The sequence below is a fragment of the Amblyomma mixtum genome, chromosome 2 (assembly GCF_055824585.1).
Source record: "Amblyomma mixtum isolate Tamu chromosome 2, ASM5582458v1, whole genome shotgun sequence".
Lineage (NCBI taxonomy): Eukaryota > Metazoa > Arthropoda > Arachnida > Ixodida > Ixodidae > Amblyomma > Amblyomma mixtum.
The window spans coordinates 288,352,836-288,373,334 of NC_143013.1; the positions used below are offsets into that span (position 1 = coordinate 288,352,836).

Sequence of the window (20,499 nt, forward strand, 5' to 3'; positions counted from 1 at the left end):
TACCACTCCTTGCGCAGTGTTGCAGTGGTTAAGCGATGCGTCACAGCCCCGGCAGGTTGCTGTTTCAAACAAAGCCACCGGTTGGGCCTGTGAAACCCAGTCGCTCTTCCTGAGCAACTTCTCGAGACCAATCATTAATTAAACGGCTGCCCGCCACGGTGGGCAGTTTGCGCAAAACCCGTTGGGCAGGTTGTGATGACGTCACAAGGTTCGCATCACGTCACGTGTCAGCCATGACGGCGGTCGCCATTTACGCTTGCAAAGACCGTTATAATGCTAACGCATTAATAAGCGAAGACATGGCAGGAATGCACGCGAGATGGCGCGAGAGGAACGAGAACGATGAGCTTGCTGCACGCACCAGGTTTTTGTTGAGCGCGTTGATGTTGCCGCCCGACTCGTACATACAAGGCGGGTAGGCTCTTCCTTGGACCACGAAGTTGTGAGTCTCCACAACGATGGCATCCAAGTCGCTGAGGTATGAACATAAAGCAAAAGGTGCCAGGAGTGTCTGCTGTCAGCACAACAAATTTAATTAAGATTGCCGTTGGCTTGAATGCTACACATGCTGCCATCTAGAATTTGACGGAGTAAACTGAAAGTTCGCTACAGGATTGAGAGTAGACTTGACGGTCTCATCTGTCCCACCTACCACCCTGTCTATAGTATACTTTGTATTCTGCTGAACGCAAGTTCGTAGGTTAGATCCCGATCGTGGGGCCGTATTTCGACGGAAGAGAATTACAAAAAACACGTGTGCTGTGCGGTTTCAATGAACGTTAAGGAACCCCAGGGGGTCTAATTAACCAAGAACCCTCTACTACGGCGTCCCTCATAGCTTGAGTCACTTTAGGGCGTTAAAATCTCAATATAAACAATCCACTATACTTTCTTGTCAGTGTTGTGTCTTCAGTTTTTCCTGGCGCATTTTGCACCAAAGTTGGGTGCAATGATATTCCCCGAGGGAAGCTGCAGGAAGCGTTAATTTGGTGCTTAATGGCTCATCCAAGGTTGCAAAGTTTTTTTTAAATTTGATTATCACAATCGCGCTCCATTCCTCGCGCTCTTCGTTCAGAGCATTGTGAGTGAGACAACACCTCAAAGTGTGTAGAGGCAAATCAGCCACTACTAACCCGCCAAACGAGGTCCAGTCGTAAGATTCAATGGAGGCTGGCAGTACGTGAGCCCATATCTTGAAGCCCTTGTTGGCGACTTCTTTGTGTAGCGCCTGCAAAGGCACGACAGAGGAGCCCGTATCATTTCCCATGCTTACAGAGTGCGTGCCGCGATAGCTGCCTTCTGTGCCACTGATAACGTGCAAGTCCACAGAAGCGATAATGAGATTATGGGATCACGTCAAAGATGAAGGGACGAAGTGAGCTAATTAGCGAGTGAGTGAGTGAGCGAGCGCAAGAGCGAATGAGTGATGCTTGAAGAAGAGAGTGAGTATAAAAAGTGAGCTCGTATATCACAAGAACGCATAAACAGCGGCACCGGGCACTTTCGTCACAAATGCACGGATATGACGTGTATCATATATGGCTATAGTAGGATAATGCTTCAAAAAAAAAAAAAACTGCAGTTAGTAACTGTGGGTCATGGTTCGCTGCGCCCTGCATTTTTCTGCTGACTAACAACAGTGAATAGAATTAGTTTTTAATGGTTGACTGTATCAAATCAACCAGAAGCATCACATTTATTGAGCTTACAATTTCATCTTGTGATTAGCTTCTTGTTTAGGTAACAAATAATAATAATAAAATAATAATAATAACAATATTTTAATAATAATATAAAGGAAAAAATTTTGCTGGTCCCGGCATCTGCCATCGCTACTGGAAGCACCTGAGGTGGGCCAGCTTAAATGGAGGGATAGCAGGCAGACTGGAGAAGTGAAATGAAAGAGGTGAGGGTACAGCCAGAAATGATAGCGGGGAGAGAGGCATTGTATGCAAGTATTCTATGTACACAATAAAAGTATTTAATGTACACAATGTATTCTATGTACACCCTGTAGACAATGCACAGGCTGTCTATACTCCAGGTCAATGTTCTGTGGCACTAAAGCAGAGGCCAGAAAAGAAAGGGAAGGCGACTGGTTTTTGTCTCCGTTCCGTGGGGAGTGGATTGTTCATTGTTCGAGCTGTGGGTGCGGACGGGTGAAGGGAGGGGGGGGAGGAGGCTGGAGAGATGGTGCGGGGCCGCTCGGACTGAGGTAGCCCACTCACCATACACGAGGAGAAAGGCCCGCTTCCTTCCTTTTCCTGGCTATAGCCTCTGGTGCAGTGCCCCAGAAAGCTGACCGGAAGTACAGTGTTGTGAAAGGTCTTCAGGCGTCCGACACAACTCAAGAACGAAGCTGCAGATGCCCCTAAAAGGAGGCCTCCCCGCCGATGGGTTAATCCCCATTAATCTCCCACCCCATGCGATTTCACCCTGGCAGGTCCAAGGGGATCGGTGAAGGAGGAGAGGGGGAGTATCGATCGACGCCATTGGCTGGAGGGGCTCTTATGAGGGGCATCTGCCGCTTTGTTCTCGAGTTGTATGCGGCCAGTAGCATTCACTAGTAGCACGCGCACTGCCTGCGCCGCACTCATTGCCTCGTAAAGGACCGTCTCCTTTGCCACGTCCCCGAGCGGCTTGGTGAACACGGCCCCGTCCCATCCGGTGTAGCTGGTGCGCAGGGTGTTGATGAGCCCCACTAGGAGCGGGTCCGCCGCCGTCGTGAACTGCGGAAGTGCGGCGAACCGCAGACCGGCCAGCACTTTCAGGTGAGCCGTCTGCTTCAGCGCCAGCCAGTCGGCGATGCCGTCCACTGCGAGGGCAAGGCCGACGATTAGTTCCAACGAGCTTCTACTACTCACTGCGCGTATATATAGTTCCAGTAGTTTGGTAGTTAAGCATAAAAGCAGATACAGCTCTCTACAGATTTTTGATGCGTCAGCATTATTACGCCTATGCGCGCAAAAAGTGCTCAGCTATGTCGGCGCGTGAAGCCTTGAGGAAGAATGGGTGGGTTGGAGGCGACGGGTGGCGAGAGGGAGACCGGTCGGTAATCAGAATAGAGGGCTGGGGACAGTGGTAAGGTGGTACAGCGTGGCATACTGTGATGGCTGGATTTCATCGAGTGAGTGTAAAGGGAACCTCGATGCGATGACCATGCATGTGGTTCATGGACCATCATACTTTCCACGAACTAAACAATAGCACAACCATTGATATCGATGGCCTCCAGATAAAGCCTATATGGTATATTTTTGACCTTATTTTACCATACATCACGCATATCTTAAACATTTGTGTCAGTACCGCTGTATTTCCTCGTAAAATGCAGATTGCACGTGTAACAGTTATCTTTAAAAAGGGTGATAAAAACCAGCTCGGAAATTACAGGTCAATATCTATCTTACCCGTGTTTTCTAAGCTACTAGAAAAAGTAGTACTCAGAAACTTTTTGCAATTTGAAGAAAAACACAAAATTATAACAGCGGCTCAGTATGGCTTCCATAAGCACCGCTCTACTGAACTTGCACTATTAGATCAACGAGAATTTATATTGAACGAACTCGAAATGATAGGATAGTCATTGGTATTTTTCTTGATTTTTCGAAGGCATTCGACTTATTAAACCATACAATACTTCTTCGTAAACTTGAGCGTTGTGGCTTCCGCGGCCCTGCACTATCGCTTGTGCAGTCATACCTCATGGATCGCAAACAGGCAGTAGCAATAAATGGTCTCCTCTCAGATATGCAATCTGTAGTCTGTGGCGTTCCACAAGGTAGCATTTTGGGTCCATTTCTGTTTAATCTTCCCTTCAATGACATTGTACATGCAACTCCATTCGTTAAATTTATCATCTATGCTGATGACACCGGTATTTTTCTTGCTGGAGATAATGCAGCTGAACTCACAGATACTGCACACAATGCACTGAAGCAAATAGAAAACTAGAGTAAAAGAAATGCGTTGCGGATTAACACAGCAAAGACTAAAGTCGTTGTTTTCAGAGGTAGAAACAAGAAGGTCTGTCTCACCAAGAATATATTCCTTCATTCCGTACCCTTAGAAGTTGTGCCTCATTTAAAACATTAGGTATAATATTTAATGAAAGAATGTCATGGCATGATCATGTTAGCTTTGTAGTAAATAAATGCTCACGTATTATTGGTCTTCTTTAAAAGAACCGTGAGATACTTCCGCGAAATGTAATGCTAATGCTATATAATTCATTGATACAATCTCATTTCAGCTATTGCCATTTAACCTGGGTGCAATAACAGCAGGCAATCTTCAGAAACTACAGTTGTTACAGAAAAAAATTTTAAGAATTGTTGAAAATGTTTCGCATACCTACCATACGGCCGCACTTTCCTCAAAGTATAGCTTACTTCCAATTACTAAGTTTTATGACTATCGTCTAAGCAAGTGTGTGAAAAATGAGGTGTTGAACAATATATCTTTTCTATCCAAATTAGCTGGTTTAGAAAAACGAGATGCAATGTACAGCAAAAGAAATATAGCGCAATGGAACGTAAAAACATACAGAACTTTCTATGGTAATCGAACATTAGAAAATAAACTACCGCGACTTCTTAACAAACTCGCACAAAACGATATTGACCTCCAAAATACAACACGCCACAAACTGTTCGAGTATATTTTACACTACACGTAACCTTTTTTTTTCTGTGATTTGTTTACCTAATTCTTCTTTCTTTCACCATCATTGTAAGTTTTCCTTTTCAGCCAGGACAATGCTGTTAATTTTATGCTGACTACTGTAACCTGATAAGAGCTCTGCTATATGTATTTTTTTCCTTTGTTATCTGTATTTCCTGTATTTTCTTTCTTTTTGCGTGTGTGTGAAAAAAAAAAACCAAACCACTGCATTGCTGTCAAAGTGGGGGCCCGTGGCCTTGTCAAGCTGTCAAACGGCAGCTTTTACTACGGGTCCCCGCCATCATCTGTACCATGGTGGCAAAATAAAATTTGAATTTGAATTTGAATACTGTTATCAGGTAAAATCCTGGTGGCTATTTTCGTGCAGAAAACGAACCAGGCACCGGTGTTGTTTCTACGCGTCATCCACATAAAGTGGTCTCTCTAATTAGCGGCCGCGAGTTCAACTTCCTAAAGACTCACCTTGAAGCCTTTATTTCTGCGCAACCCGTAGTGTACGAGCACATCGCGGAGGTTAGCAGGCAGACACACCAGGTGGGAACGTCAAACAAGAACTATAATTGTTCGTCTCCATTAACTTCAAAAACGCTGCTATGGGCTGCTTATTTTAGCTTTTAATTTCTCTTTTGGAGTACAATACCTATCAAAGAAAGAATTGGGCGTGGGCAGAACATGAAATGCGATGGCAAGATAACCGATGCTCATTAAGGGTAACGGACTGGATTCCAAGAGGATGTAAGCGTAGCGGGGGGCGTCAAGAAGTTAAGGTGGCGGGGGTTGAGGTAAAGAAGTCGCCGGGGATTTGGCGGCCGCAGCTGGCACAGGGCCTTATTAATTGGATAGATATGGGAAAGGCCTTTGTCGTTCACTGGGCGTAGTCAGGTGAATCACGATGATGATGGATCTAGCCTTTTTGTTACTGTGTCTGTTCCACCGATTTTTGTTGCCAAACACCACAGCGGTTATACACCATATCGGAGTTTATAACCAGTACGCAGTCCATTTTACTGTCCACAGGCGTCGTGATAAACTGCTAACCGCCTAGTTTTGGCCCAGTAGGTGTGCTGGATTTATTTGTGGCAGATCTAGGCCCGGACTCCACCATTCTGAAACTCAAGAGAGTAGGCGAACAGGTAGGGCGCATGATCCGCCGCGTTTCCAACAAGCGGGGCGGTCTGCGGGGCAGGGACGCGCTTCGGCTCGTCTATGCCTTCGTGACTAGCCGGATCCTCTACGCCGTGCCATATCTCCGCACTACTAAGCAAGACGAGGCGCGAATAGACGCCATCATCCGCAAGGCAACTAAGCGAGCCCTGGATCTCCCGGTGGCTACCTCTAATGCCAAACTCACGGCATTGGGGGTGCTAAACTCCTACCAGGAGCTGCGGGAGGCCCACCTCGTGAACCAATACACGCGGCTCATGCAGACGGCCCCTGGGCGCCGCCTGCTAAACCGCTTACACATCCAACACGACTACACTCCAGAGGAGGCGGAGCGTATCCCAGTACTGTGGCGCCATATGCTCTGGGTCTCCCCGCTCCCCCGTAACATGGACACCGACATGCACGTAAACAGGCGACAAGCGCGGGCTCGGGCTCTTGAGAGACAACACGGCTCCCGACCCGGTGTATATTATGTAGACGTAGCAGGCCCATCGCCCACGGGATTTTACACGGCCGCTGTCGTTCACCAGGAAATGCACGTTGATGGACTCTCTTTTCGAGCCCCGAATTCAATGCGAGCCGAGGAAGTAGCGATAGCGCTTGCTGCCGCCCACGCCAATTCGAGAATCATCATTACGGACTCCCGAAAAGCATGTGATCATTACTTGGCAGGGGAGATCTCCCCCTTAGCTGCTTGTATTCTAAGACGGACTGCCACTGATCCAACGCCCAAAGGAATCATTTGGGCTCCTGGCCACCATGGCTTACGAGGTAATGAGGCCGCTGACGCGGCTGCCCGAGCGCTTACTCACCGGGCTCCTCATCCCAGCTCTTCTGGCTCGGAGACTAACCAGCCGCTGCTGCGATTCAGGGAAATTATAACGCATTATAGCGACATCCACCGCCTTTTGCCGGCCCCTGCAAAGGGGCTGAGTAAGACGGAGGAGCGAACTTTAAGGCTCCTGCAGACAGGTACTCTACTCTGTCCTGCAATCTTAAAGCATTACGATCCTAACACGGATGGGCGATGCCCGCACTGTGGGGAGACCTGTGATATCTTCCACATGATGTGGGCATGTACTCAAAATCCCCACCTCCCCCCTTTCCCTACCCCCTCCAGAGAGGCATGGGAGACTGCCCTCCTCAACTGCTCCTCGCTTGAGTCCCAAAGGGCTCTGGTGAAACGGGCGAGAGACGGGGCATTGTCATGTGGTGTCCCGGACTAGGGACGCCGACCATGTAGCGGGGCCACTCTGTGGCTCCCAAACTCTAATTCAGTAATTAAAAGTTTTCACCACCACCAGGCCCATTTCGCAACAGCTATGATCAAAGAGCTCTGACATGTCCCATTCGTCTCAGTACCTTCTGGATAACTCACTGACCAGTAGATGAACGAGGGAGAGGTTAGTTTCGAGAGCCTACGCCGATGGTGACTCGGCTCACCCAGGAGGGAGTCTTCGTTACAGCTATTTCCTTAAAATACAAAACGTTAGAAAATTATACAATGAATGTGTTGTGTAATACGTTGAGCGCTGCTGGTGGCTTCCGGCGCTTCGAGCAAGGTTTCTGATACGGAAGCACAAAAATTTCGAGGGGGCACTCTGGTGATCTAAAGTGTGGTGAGGCGAAAGGCTTTCCCGCAACGCTCTCCAGCGTCCTTACGCTAGACAAGGAGCATTGAATATGCGTTGGCAGGAAGCCGGGGTAGCATGTGGATGGGTGGCCGCCACTATGAGCCATTAAAAGCTTATGCCTTAATATCACGGCGCTCACCAGGCGGCGTTGCGGCCCCTGTCCGCTCCTGGATGCTCCCCGTGGCGTCGATGTCGAGGCCGTCGTAGACGACGTAGGAGCAACACTCGACGCACAGCTGAGTCCGAGTGAAGGGAAACTTGTGCTTGGTGCTCATGGTGGGGTCGTAGTAGCACAGAGCCGCAGGACTCGTGCTCGTCGCGTTATTCGCCGCTGCGTCAGCAAAGAACACGGCCAGCTCTCAGGGACATGCTCGATGGATGAATGGAAGATAGGAGCGTCCCCTTTGAAACGGGGTGGCGGCTGTTGCTATCATCCTCGGCCTTTTATTTATATTTTTTTGCAGGTTTTTTGAATTGGTCTATAAATTTGCCATTTCCTTTAAATACATTTTAATGCGACACTTCTAACCTTAAGTCACCTCGCTGCTTTTGAGCCACCAAACTTCCGATCGCTTTTTGTTAACTTCCACCGCAGATTCATTCAAGCGAACATGACTATCTCTAAACCACAGGGCCTCAGGGACAGTGATTGCGCCTGCATCGAAATCCGGATGGATACCATCACGTCACCAACTAGCGCCATCTGTCGGCTGCCAGTAGCGAACACCGCGTAGCTCAATGGATATGTTTTCACTTATGTTTGAATAAAAAGTACGATGCAATGCTGCGAGGAGATATTGATACTGATGACCTTCTCTGCCTATGTGCCGCACAATACCACTTCTAAAATGCTTTCCGCGCTCGCATCGACTAATTCAATCGGCCTTAGGAAATCGCTAATTGTACTAAACATTCAAAAACTCCTCCCGTAATTTTTGATGATCGGCACCACGTAACACGTGGTGGTGGGCGCGCAAAACAGAAGCGTTTGTTCAAACTTTATGGACTGGAAAGCAACGAAAGTGCATTATTCATTCGCCACTTGTACTTTGCCTAAGGCCTCCTCGATACGCGCTGAGAAACATGCTCTACCAGGACAGCTGTATGACAAGAATTGTGTTCTTCCGGATTTATCTAATTCTTATCGTCTTTCCAAGTGGCATATTGTTCCATTCCATTGCGGGGTACTGGAAGGTCTGAAATGGCTAGAAATGTTCCCTCTGATCCGGTACTCGGCTTTTGTTGTGTAAAATGCTCCGAAAAACGGGTCTTTGACAACTCGTGCAGACCAAAACACGTTAGGAATGGCGCGCTTTGGCCAAGGGGTTCTTGCGACATTAGGAAAAAATAATCATGATCATCACCACCACCATCATCATCCGAGTAGCCGATTACTTGTATTGCGGATAGTCGAAGATGCAGAACCGAAGCTAATACTCTTCTTATACCTAGTAAGCCACAATGACGCACTTCCCGATGTCAGTTTTTACTTTATTAGGCAATTTTTGTCGTCTCACAGATTTAGGTTCATGAGTTTTGTAGTTTTGTTGAATTTGAATATCCTACTCTGCACTTTCATTTCAGTAATGCGCTACCTGCATTATCTTCTCCTACAATGCACTCGAAAGAATGCATGAGTTTGAATTATTAACAAAAGAATAAATTAAAAATAAATTAGGTGCCCCTAATTATCTACTGAAATATTATTTTGGCGAGGCATGAGCACGAGCAGATGGGTGCAAAGCCTATATTTAAATGCCTGCTTCCCAGAAGCAAGCGGCCTTCATCAAACACAAAGTGGTAGTTAAAAACAAAGGGACAGTGCATGCTTACGTGGTGGAGCAGCTGCCAATAAAACAGGAGAAAAATGCCCGATAGTGCATTTCACATTTGCTCTGCCGCCGAAGCATTGCAGAGGACAGTGAACTATAAGAGGGAATATACGGCATAGAAGTTACAAAAATAAATTACAGAAAATACACTCAAGAATAAATGGGTCGTACAATATCACAGCGGCAAAATTAAAAGCAACAATGTAATAAAATAACGCTCAGGTAAGCGTCATCAAAAAGGAGCGCGAGAAATGCCTGAGAAAAAGCGCATAATATGCCTTAATTATGGGAATGTGCATACAGCTGTTTGATGTGCACATACTTCATAAGAACGATATTTAAAAGGTGTCTGCGGAAGTTAGCTAGAGCAGTTTTTGTAGGTGATCGGCACTTGAGGAGTGATAGATCGGTGACAATAAAACAAGCTGCCGCAGCTGGTTCATGTCATCTAAAGGTAAATTAACAGCGTAAATGAAGAATGAGACGCCATGCAGTCTCGTCTTCATTCTGGTCTAGTCTTTTTAACGAGCCATATGACACGATTCGAATACTGATTGCAGCAGATTTAACTAATTGGAGGGAAAAATTTACATGATGAATACGCTAAGCCTTTGCACCGACTGATGTTATGTTGGCTGTTGGAATATAGTTAGACAATGCGAAGCATATAGCATTATTCTAGACCATTTCAACCGCAAAATTAACATTATAATGGTTACGGGATCTAAGGTAAGCAGTATAGTTTTCGGCACCGAAGAGTTGTACAGAGAAGCAACTAAAAGGAAATAGAAGCGCTAATGAGCTCACGCTGCAAAACTTTAATGTGTCATTAGCACTGCTAGTCATTTGGTCAGCTCAGGAGTTCAAGGTTGAAGGAATGATTAATCCACTACACCTAGGCCGAATCGGAATGTCGCTTATACAACGAGGCACCTTGACCCTGTAGGGAGAGGCATTATTTCCAATTTATTAATGTTAAGTTCTGTTCTGTTCTAAGCAGCCGACAGACGCTTCAGTGGCAGCAACGCAAAAAGCTCTTTATTCGAGGCAGCAGCGTCGTTTTATAGGCAACGCTGCATGCCGGTCAGGTACACGTCATTTCCGTTACAATGTTATCAGACTGACTGGCTGATACAGAACATTCCTTCCTCCTTAATCAAAGCTACACGAGTTTCTTTCCGCGTTCATAACTGGAGGCTTGATAGCGATCAGGAGGACGTCTTGTTCGATTACTTCTTCGCAAATGGGCCTCTTCGGGTGTAGCCATGGTTGATGCGGTGGAACTTGAAGGCTGCGCTGCCATGTGTCTTGCCTCAGGCTGCGATGCCGGTTCCTCATTTGAAGTGGCGTCATCTATGCGAACATCCTCAAGCTTGTCCGCAGTGGGACCACTAATCACGGAGCCAGCAGGCACGGAGGGAGCTGATGGCAAGTCTCGCTGAACAGCGGCACTTGGAGTGGACTCAGGATGCGCTTCCTTTGCGACGTCGGGATGGAGTGATGACTTTGCACCCGATATCCAGCTGGGTCTCAAGTGGTCGATATGCACAAAACGAAACTGGTCACCGACTTTGACTACAAACGTAGAGTCGCTTACACGTTGCATTACGACCGCTTCCTCCCATGACAGGGTTTCCCCTCTCGTAGTCTTGACGAGAACTGCGTCACCGGCTTCCATCTGCGGGTCCCTTCCTCGGCCCTCGTTGCGATGAGTGGCGTCTCTGGCTTGGCGGCTGTGCATGTCCTGCACAAAACTTGGCTTCAGGAGCGAAAGCTTCACTCGGGGTTGTAATTTCAGGAACAGCTCAGCCAGCGTTCTTCCTGTTACGGAGTTCGGGGTGTTCCTGTAAGCAAGCAAGAAGTCGTTAAGTCGTTGATGCAGAGTTCTGTTCTGCCCTGTTAGGTTGTCGTGAAGCACTTGCTTGAGTAGAGTGGCCTTTGTCGTCTGAACTAGCCTTTCTGCTGCCCCGTTCGATGAAGCGTGGTAGGGTGGCGTACGCGTGTGGCGAATCTCGTGAGAAGAGGTGAAATTGGAGAACTCCTGCGCAGTAAACTGAGGTCCATTATCACTGATTAGTTCGTCCGGGTAGCCATACGCTGCAAATATCTCCATGAGACAGTCGATTGTTTTCGACGTCGTCGTAGTGCGGAGGCATTTTACTTCTATCCACTTTGAGTAAGAGTCTACTAGAAGGAACAAGTTCGAGCCATCCTTCATGGTGAAATCGACATGGACTCTCTGCCAAACACGAGTTGGATAAGTCCATGGGTGCAATGGCCCTGGTGCCTTCGCAGGCATGGTCGTTTGGCACTCTGTACAATGACGGATAGTGTCTTCAATGTTCTTGTCAATTCAGCAGGAAAATGGCGCAAAAGACGTGGACAAAAGAGACAAACACGACAGGACCAGCGCCATCCTGCGCTGGTCCTGTCGTGTTTGTCTCTTTTGTCCACGTCTTTTGCGCCATTTTCCTGCTGAATCATGAACCAACTAGCCCAAACTAGAGTTCTTCTTGAGCATATTTCTTGTCAATCAACGGCCACCAAACAAACGACCTAGCAAGCATTTTCATTCTTTGCATTCCAGGGTGTTCTTCATGTAGCAATGTTAATCCTGCTTCTCGAAGTTCGTCCGGAATGATCACTCGCTGACCCCACGTGATGCAGCCTTGCTCATACGATAGTTCGTTTCGACGAACGTAAAAGGGCTGAAATTTATCATCGTGGTGCGCGGGCCAGCCAGATAAGGTGAACTGCACGACTTTGGAAAGAAGGCGATCCCTTTTAGTCGCAGCAGCAACCTGGCTCGCAGTGAGAGGCGTTGACTCAAACACTGCAAGACATTCTTCAGTGTCGTCTTTATGCTTCACCAGAAGTGGAAGCCTTGAAAAAGCGTCGGTAACTTCCATGTTTTTGCCGTTCCTGTAGCGCAGTGTGTACTGATAAGCTGCTAAGGTGATAGCCCAACGCTGAATCCTAGCTGCAGCCAAAGAAGGAATTGGTTTATCTGATGCCAAGATCCCCAACAGTGGTTGGTGGTCTGTATACAGCGTGAATTTGCGCCCGTACAGGTATCTATGAAACCTGCTCAGACCAAAAATTAATGCTAGGGCTTCCTTCTCGCCTTGCGCATAGTTGCGCTCCGCTACACTCAATGTTCTGGAGGCAAATGAAATGGGTCTTTCCGAACCATCAGGCATGACGTGAAAAATTACTGCGTCAAGACCGTAGTCCGACGCGTCGCAGCTGAAACCGATTGGCTTTTTCACGTCGTAAAAAGTCACAACTTGACTGTCTACAAGACGCAGCTTGGCTTCCACGAATGATCTTGAACATTCGTCCGTCCACGCCCAACTCGTGTCTTTTTTTAGCATATCGTACATTGGTGCAGCTACTGTGGCTAAATCTTTGATGAATTTGGCGTAGAAATTAAGCAGACCCAAGAAGGCTCGTAACTCAGTTACGTTGCTTGGCTGAGGTGCTTCCGTGATGGCTTTTATTTTGTTGATGTTGGAAAAATGCCATCAGCTGTCACTTTGTGTCCAAGATAAACGACGGACTGCTTGAAAAATTCACATTTCTGTTCTTTTACAGTGATATTGTGCTTTGCCAGTCGTTGAAGTACAGCCTCCCTGATTTTTAATAATATAGCGCGAGCGTCGACCAAACTGCTGGTCAGCGCCTTATAACGGCGATAAGCGTGCAACAAGGCGAGAGTTCGCGCACGCGCACGAAGGCAGAGCGTCGTCTGCTACGCTGTTCCGAGCACGAGGACACACGCCCTGCCACAATATCAGTTCGCTAAATCCCGCCACGTCGTAGAGCGCATGCGCATGATTAATATGTGATACTTTCTTTCCTTTTATTTTTTCTTATCGTAACTTTGCATCGCCAGGCTGGCCTCCCGTAGTAGGCAAAAAAAAAAGAGGGAAAGAAATCATGTCTCATGCAGTCTCACATATTAACTACTCACTACTAACTACTCACTACCACAACAGGCAAAGAGATTTCGCTTGCGTCCTGCTTGACTAAGACGTTTGCTTTTCCAATTACCTTCAGCTTTTCTCCGGTGTAAGTGCGCAACGACACATTGGATTCTACACACTTAACATGCGGGAAACACTGCTTATATAACTGGTACGATCGTGACCGCTGCACCTGTGTCAATTATCATCGAAACAGACTTCCCTTCAATGTTCAGGTCGACGCTGTAGCCCGTTGAACTTTTGCCCGAGAAGAACACAGTCTGACAACTGAAGTCCTCGAATTCGTCGTCCGTGGTGTCGACGTATCTGACAGCTTTTGCTTTGGCTCCGCTTTTGCAGACGGCTTGCAAATGCCCTTTTTTGTTACAATTTCTGCAGGTGTGGTTGCGATACCAACATTTTTCTCCCGCATGACTCTTTCCGCAATGCTTGCAAGCACTTCGCCGCTCTTCCTCGCGTTTATCTTTTGGCCATGCAACCGTCCTCGATTTCTTTTCCTTATCACGGCGACGTTCGCCCTGAATGACGTTGACGCTGCACGGTTTTGTGTCAAACTCATGCATTTGCTTCGCCTGTTGTGCCGCCAGCTCTTTATCTAGCGCCGTTTGGCACGCCAGCTCGAACGTCAAGTCAGGCTGTGCAAAAAGAGCCCGTTGCGTTTCCTCGTCACGCAAACCAGCTACAAGCCTGTCCCTTAAGGCATCATTTAAAAACGTGCCGAAATTGCAATCTCTTGCAAGATGCTTCAGTTCAGTGATGAAATCTTTGACGCTTTCATTTTCTTGCTGCATTCGGCGATTAAATTTACAACGCTCTGCGATAATTGAATGAGCTGGGCTGAAATGAGCTTCCAGAAGCTGTCTAATTTCTTCGAAAGTCTTCTGAGAAGGCAAATGAGGCACAATTATCTTCTTTAGCTCTTCGTATGCTTGCGCATCGAGTACGTTCAGGAACAACTTTAGTTTCTTGTCTGCAGAGACATCATTTATGTCTACGAAGTTCTCGAAGCGTTCAAAATACGAGCGTATGTTGTCGATTTTCGGGTTGAATTCGGGCATTCTGCCGAGCTTAGGACCATGTCCAGGTTCTGCCATAATAAGCAAATTTCACTTATCTGCGTTCTTGCGCTCCTCCGGCGTTTCTGCGCTCCTCCTGCGTTTCTGCGCTCCTCCGGCGTTTCTGCGCTCCTCCGGCGTTTCTGCGCTCCTCCGGCGTTTCTGCGCTCCTCCGGCGTTTCTGCGCTCCTCCGGCGTTTCTGCGCTCCTCCGGCGTTTCTGCGCTCCTCCGGCGTTTCTGCGCTCCTCCGGCGTTTCTGCGCTCCTCCGGCGTTTCTGCGCTCCTCCGGCGTTTCTGCGCTCCTCCGGCGTTACTGCGCTCCTCCGGCGTTACTGCGCTCCTCCGGCGTTTCTGCGCTCCTCCGGCGTTTCTGCGCTCCTCCGGCGTTTCTGCGCTCCTCCGGCGTTTCTGCGCTCCTCCGGCGTTTCTGCGCTCCTCCGGCGTTACTGCGCTCCTCCGGCGTTACTGCGCTCCTCCGGCGTTACTGCGCTCCTCCGGCGTTTCTGCGCTCCTCCGGCGTTACTGCGCTCCTCCGGCGTTTCTGCGCTCCTCCGGCGTTTCTGCGCTCCTCCGGCGTTTCTGCGCTCCTCCGGCGTTTCTGCGCTCCTCCGGCGTTACTGCGCTCCTCCGGCGTTTCTGCGCTCCTCCGGCGTTTCTGCGCTCCTCCGGCGTTTCTGCGCTCCTCCGGCGTTTCTGCGCTCCTCCGGCGTTACTGCGCTCCTCCGGCGTTTCTGCGCTCCTCCGGCGTTTCTGCGCTCCTCCGGCGTTTCTGCGCTCCTCCGGCGTTTCTGCGCTCCTCCGGCGTTACTGCGCTCCTCCGGCGTTACTGCGCTCCTCCGGCGTTTCTGCGCTCCTCCGGCGTTTCTGCGCTCCTCCGGCGTTACTGCGCTCCTCCGGCGTTCTTGCGTTACTCCTGGCCGCCGATGAGATCGTGGCTGCAAGGGCTCCGTGTCGCCTTGCACCGTAGGCGGTTCAGCCTCGTGACTGCTGCTGCCCGGCGGCGGTTTACTGCGCGCCGGATCCCATCCTCGTCGCCAGATGTGCTGTTCTAAGCAGCAGACAGACGCTTCAGTGGCAGCAACGCAAAAAGCTCTTTATTGTTGTTGTTGTTGTTGTGACTGAGAGAAGGATGAAAAGGAAATTGCACGGGCCTGCCTACTGGCTCCAGCCGAGCCACCACCGCTGCCACGTGCAGATAGAGGAGAATTAAAAGATCAGAGGAAGGAGAGAGAGGAAAGGAAAGACACGCGTCGCAGCAACAACTGCGTCCGCCGGAGCGGACGCTGCTCAAAAAACAGATAAGCGGCCGAAGCCGCGCTCGCCGAAGCGAGAACAGAGGCAGCAGCGTCCTTTTATAGGCAACGCTGCATGCCGGTCAGGCACACGTCATTTCCGTTACAATGTTATCAGACTGACTGGCTGATACAGAACAAGTTCCATATGGCATTTCATGTTACAGAGTGTTATTTACTTGTACTGGCTCGTATGCGACAAACCAGTCAGCAATGCAGGTGACTGGACAATCCTTTCTATACCTTAACCACTCGCTCACGGTGGGCCCATGCTGACGGCAATGGCAGCGACCTTTTAAGGCATTATAGCCACACAGTGTTTCTTAAAGATGCTGCTCTTCTGCACGTTGCCTTGGCCTGAGGGCTTTCTTCTTTATATTCCGGGGATTTCGCCACCATCACTCTAAACCTAAAGAAGTGAAAAGGGAGCAAACTGCCCTGTAGCACACTCCCTTTTGTAAAAGAAAGTGTACTAGAGGGCCGCTTGTTTCCTTTTTACTTCCATATGGACGTATTTATATTTAGAGTGCCAATGGCTCAGGGAATTTCATTCTCGCGCCGTGGCCGGCACATTAAACGAACTTGTAGATGATAGCTCAGAGATCGAGACTTTCATTGCGGGAACCAGTACGATACAAAAGCGCCCAAAGAGGGCGAAGGAGTGAATAGGACAAGACCAGTGGATCGAGTAAGCACTCAACTGACTTGTCTTGTCGGCTCTTTAATTGCCTCGTTGTAACAATTTCTAGGGAAGCACTGCAGTTTTCAGCTTGTGTCGTCTTGTCGTCAAGGACTGTTCGCACTGCGTCTTCCGTCGATTCAATACCTCCCCGACAATTGTTTCCGTCCACGAAATGCTAACGCCCTGTTTGCTTTGTAATGTGAGTACACCTCTGGTGGTGGATATTGATCAGAAGCGCCCCTCCACTACAAAGTTTGTCACAGCTCATGTGCAGCTCCAGGGCGTTAAACATACCATACCATACCATGCCATACCATACCATACCATACCATACCATACCATACCATACCATACCATACCATACCATACAGCACCGTACGTTACCATAGAATACCATACCTTTCCATACCATACCATACCATACCATACCATACCATACCATAACACACCTTACCATACAATACCATACGTTGCCATATCATACTATACACCGTATACAAGCCTAACCATACCATGCCATACCACACCGTATCAATGCTTCATCGCATACCAAGGACAAACAATATAACGTTTGGACATTTAAATAAAATTAAAAATAAAGGAAGTGAGGAGAACATGCACTCACGCGCGAAAGAGATGAGGTAGGCGAGGATAGCGATGAGCACGAGTACCACGAGGAAGCCGCTGAAGATGACGTACACAATGTACGAGAATGGAGTCACAGAACCGTCCTCCCTGCATCAAAGGACGCAGCTTAACTTTCCACCTCTGTTAGTCTTTTTCCCGCAGAAAAATGACAGTTCGCATTAGGGTCTATTTCGGCTGCATTTATCGCTAATCTGGACATGGTTCTTCTTGAGGGCAAGAAGAAAAAAAAATTGCTCTGCCTCAGCTCAGCTAGGCCAGGATATAGATAGCGAAAGATATGTTAGGCGCCGAGCATAACACGCACGGCGCCTAACAACTATGGCAACCGGTTGCTATGGTTGACATGGTTACGGCACATGCGCAGTACTGGCCTGCGACGACTGCCCCTAACGCGCCGCAGACTAGCGTAGTGTAGCGTTCGCTACAAGAATTGACAGGACCATCATGAAACCTAATAAGAGAAAGCTACGACAAGAGCTGGAATTACCCTCGATGATTACTTCGGCAGTTTTACTCAAATGAATGCTTTTACTGGGTGGTTGGAGGCGGTGGGGGAAGGTGGCTGGTGGGGGGTGCGTCTAGTGGGCAGCTGGCCATCTCACTGCGTCTTTGAATATGATTTCGCCGTCGCTTTTTCGTTTCCTCTGCTGCATGGGCGTCTCGTTTGTGGAGGCCTTGTTGAGGGTAGAGATAGGCGGGGGACGGGGGGGGGGGGGGGGGGGGGGGGGGGGGGTGTGCGTTTTTGGAGGGAAGAGACGTCACCCACTGCGGCTTCACACAGAGAGAATGTCTTATCTTTACACAGATAACGTCGGCATTTTTGCCAAGTGCCAATCATACTGCTCTTGCAGTATATAAAAAAAAGGAACTAAGAAAAGCTCCTCTCGCAGTACTTTTTAGTTGCATGAGATACTTTAAACATGCATTCAGTTTCTTGATGCGACAATTATATTAGACGATTAAAGTGAAAGATGTTACTTTCACATATAAAGGAGTGTGATATCAGCTTTCCCCGGATGACAGAATTTTCTGACATCTTTTTTTTTGCCCCTTTTTCTCAATACCAGAATTCAGTTGCATCTCACCTAAGGCGCTAGATACAGAAAACCCACCCCTTCCTCCTGGGAGTCTGCTCTGTCCAGCTACCGGCCTAAAGGTAAGCGAAAGCTGATTAAAAGGGCCGCTCGAACGCCTGCAGACACTGGAGCCCTGGGGTGAGGGCTCCACCTGGGAGGCAAAAAAATCGAACACGAAGAGGCCCCCTGGGGGGTCTCGAAGCTTTTCAGCAACAATGTTTTCTTCCCTCTGTCTCTCCCTTCACTACAAAAGGACCCGAGGCTCCCTTCTTACAGACTCTGAACAAGAATACTCTTATATGGGAGTAAAATGGGAGTAAGCCCTCATATATCGCACTCCCTTTAATGAAAGGGCGTGGGCTATAGAGGACAACATACTCCCTTTTTACTCTTTTCTGCTTAGAGTGCATAGTGAACTCTACAACCCTGTAAGAAGTCTATGTACGAAATGAGACGGGCATCACAAAGCATAAGCCAGAAGAAGAAGAAAAAAAGACGCCCTTTCGATCGTCTGCCGATCCACTCACACTTCGACTGGTGGCGGCGTCACCCCTTCGAACTGTTTGGGGAGGCTGATGGTCTTCTCGAACCATGCCTCATCCTCAGAGTCCGGGAATAAGACAGCGCTGGAAGGGACGTTTGGTCGGTGAGGAATAAAGCAGCGCCTGTGCGCAGCCGTAATGCCACGAGAAAGCAAGTAGCAGAGCTCACGCAGTTCACAGTTATGCACCGATACTATTGCGACAGTCATGACGCCAGCACTGCTGCAGCTGAGTGCTGAAGTTTTCGATCTTGGGCCACACGGCGAGTGACATTTAGCGTCAAAAGGGCGATTACTTGGATTACTGACAGCGTATCTTCATCGGAACCATGTGTCAACTCTTAATGAGACCGGAAATTTCAAGGAAGCGAAATGGGTTTCAGAGAACTTTTTAGATATTTCGTCAGAGAAGTACAATAGATGCCTCGGTGTATTCGTTAGAATGGCCGTCTTCAGAAATGCTCCCAGTACATCATACACGTTAGATCCTTTGCACAATAGGGACCTTACGATATTGTCTCTTCAGGAATGAAGGGAAAGAACCTTAAAGTCAGGGCTTCTTGCGGGAATGGTCGTTTGCATAGGTTTTACCCGAGTGCAGACTATCCGGTCAAATGTACACCTAACGAACCGGCTCCCATGGTTCGACGCTGAAAGGATTACTCGACACGCGCTTCAGTCGGACCACGCATCTCGAAACGCAAGGAAGACGGGACACATACCCGGCTAGTACGGCCTCTGCTGGAGTCAGCCTCCTCGAAGGTCTCCTGCTTTCGCTCTTCCTCTCTTTTGCGAGGCCCGGCTTCGGGGAGGGTTGCCTGCGTGCGGATGAGATGCTTCCAGGAAATACTGCGCGATCAGCAATGTGACTGTGTGTACAGGGGAGGGAGTCCTAAAGGAGTATGGACACCTAACATTTGGGCGCGTGTTTTCTTATTGGTAATGATGCATATGGCATTAGTATACATGGATTGCCACGTGTTATCCTCCGGCGACCGCTAAATACTTTATGGTCGAATTTCTCTTGCTGTTACAGTTTCAACAGACGGACGATGTCAGTAATGTCAAAGTGTGGTTATAAGTCACGTGAGGCATGAAAAACTGCAACACTCGCTACTTATAGACTCGCTGTCATTCCGGCCCTTGAGGAATGCTGGCTTCAGCACTGTAGTGAATTAAAACGATGAAGCAGCGATTATATCGGCCTTTTTCGTGCCTCACGTGACATATAATCACACTTTGACGTCATAGCCACCGCTCGGCTGTTGAAACCGAAATCGAAACAGCATGGCAGAAAAATTCGATTCTAAATTATTTATTGGTTGTACGCGAATAGCACATGCATAGTAGTGTCTACCGCATCATTGTTAAGAAGAAAATGTGCCACCAAAATTAGGTGTCTATACTCCTTCAAAAATGGATTCTGCTATAATAACTGAAATACAGGAGTAGATTGTGCATGACAAAAGCAGGTCACGCGACACTTTTGGTTAGGTTATGTGATCTCACTATGTGATGACGCTGCCTCCTGCAGACGGCACAAACCACGAGATGTCGAGGGTGGGGTGGGGGGAATGCCACCTACCCCACACGAGAGCTCCCATTACCTAACCGCAAGTGTTTCTCCTGGGAGGTCGCCATTCTGGCTATATGGCGCAGCTTCGTCTTAATAGGCGCACCGCACTGGAAGAGATGGTCGGAGGACTCCTGGACTGAGTATCTCTCCCGGGGGAAGCTCACTGCTCGCGCTGAAACAATTAATTTTTCCTCCTCCTGATCCTCCTCTGTGACATAGCCAGCGCCTTTCGACCAGCGCCCACAAACAAAACTATGCCGTTGTCGATGCCCGTAACCTATACGACAGCAAAGTTTTGATTATTTTGGAATGAAATCATTCGTCGCCAG

At 48.5% G+C, this 20,499-nt stretch overlaps 1 protein-coding gene across 1 annotated transcript in view; it reads right to left on the reverse strand.

Annotated features, from left to right (window-relative positions):
* The window catches only part of LOC149364395 (uncharacterized), a 30,832-nt gene extending 10,597 nt beyond the window's left edge, over nt 1-20,235 (reverse strand). The window contains exons 1-8 of the mRNA XM_089568681.1: nt 20,207-20,235; nt 19,317-19,412; nt 18,581-18,679; nt 16,955-17,064; nt 7,621-7,812; nt 2,601-2,815; nt 1,134-1,228; nt 362-473 (exon numbers count right to left, since the gene is read on the reverse strand). Coding sequence (XP_089424807.1) covers nt 362-473; nt 1,134-1,228; nt 2,601-2,815; nt 7,621-7,812; nt 16,955-17,064; nt 18,581-18,679; nt 19,317-19,412; nt 20,207-20,235 — 948 coding nt within the window. The remainder of the gene's footprint in view (nt 1-361; nt 474-1,133; nt 1,229-2,600; nt 2,816-7,620; nt 7,813-16,954; nt 17,065-18,580; nt 18,680-19,316; nt 19,413-20,206) is intronic.
* Between the last annotated feature and the right edge of the window lie 264 nt (nt 20,236-20,499).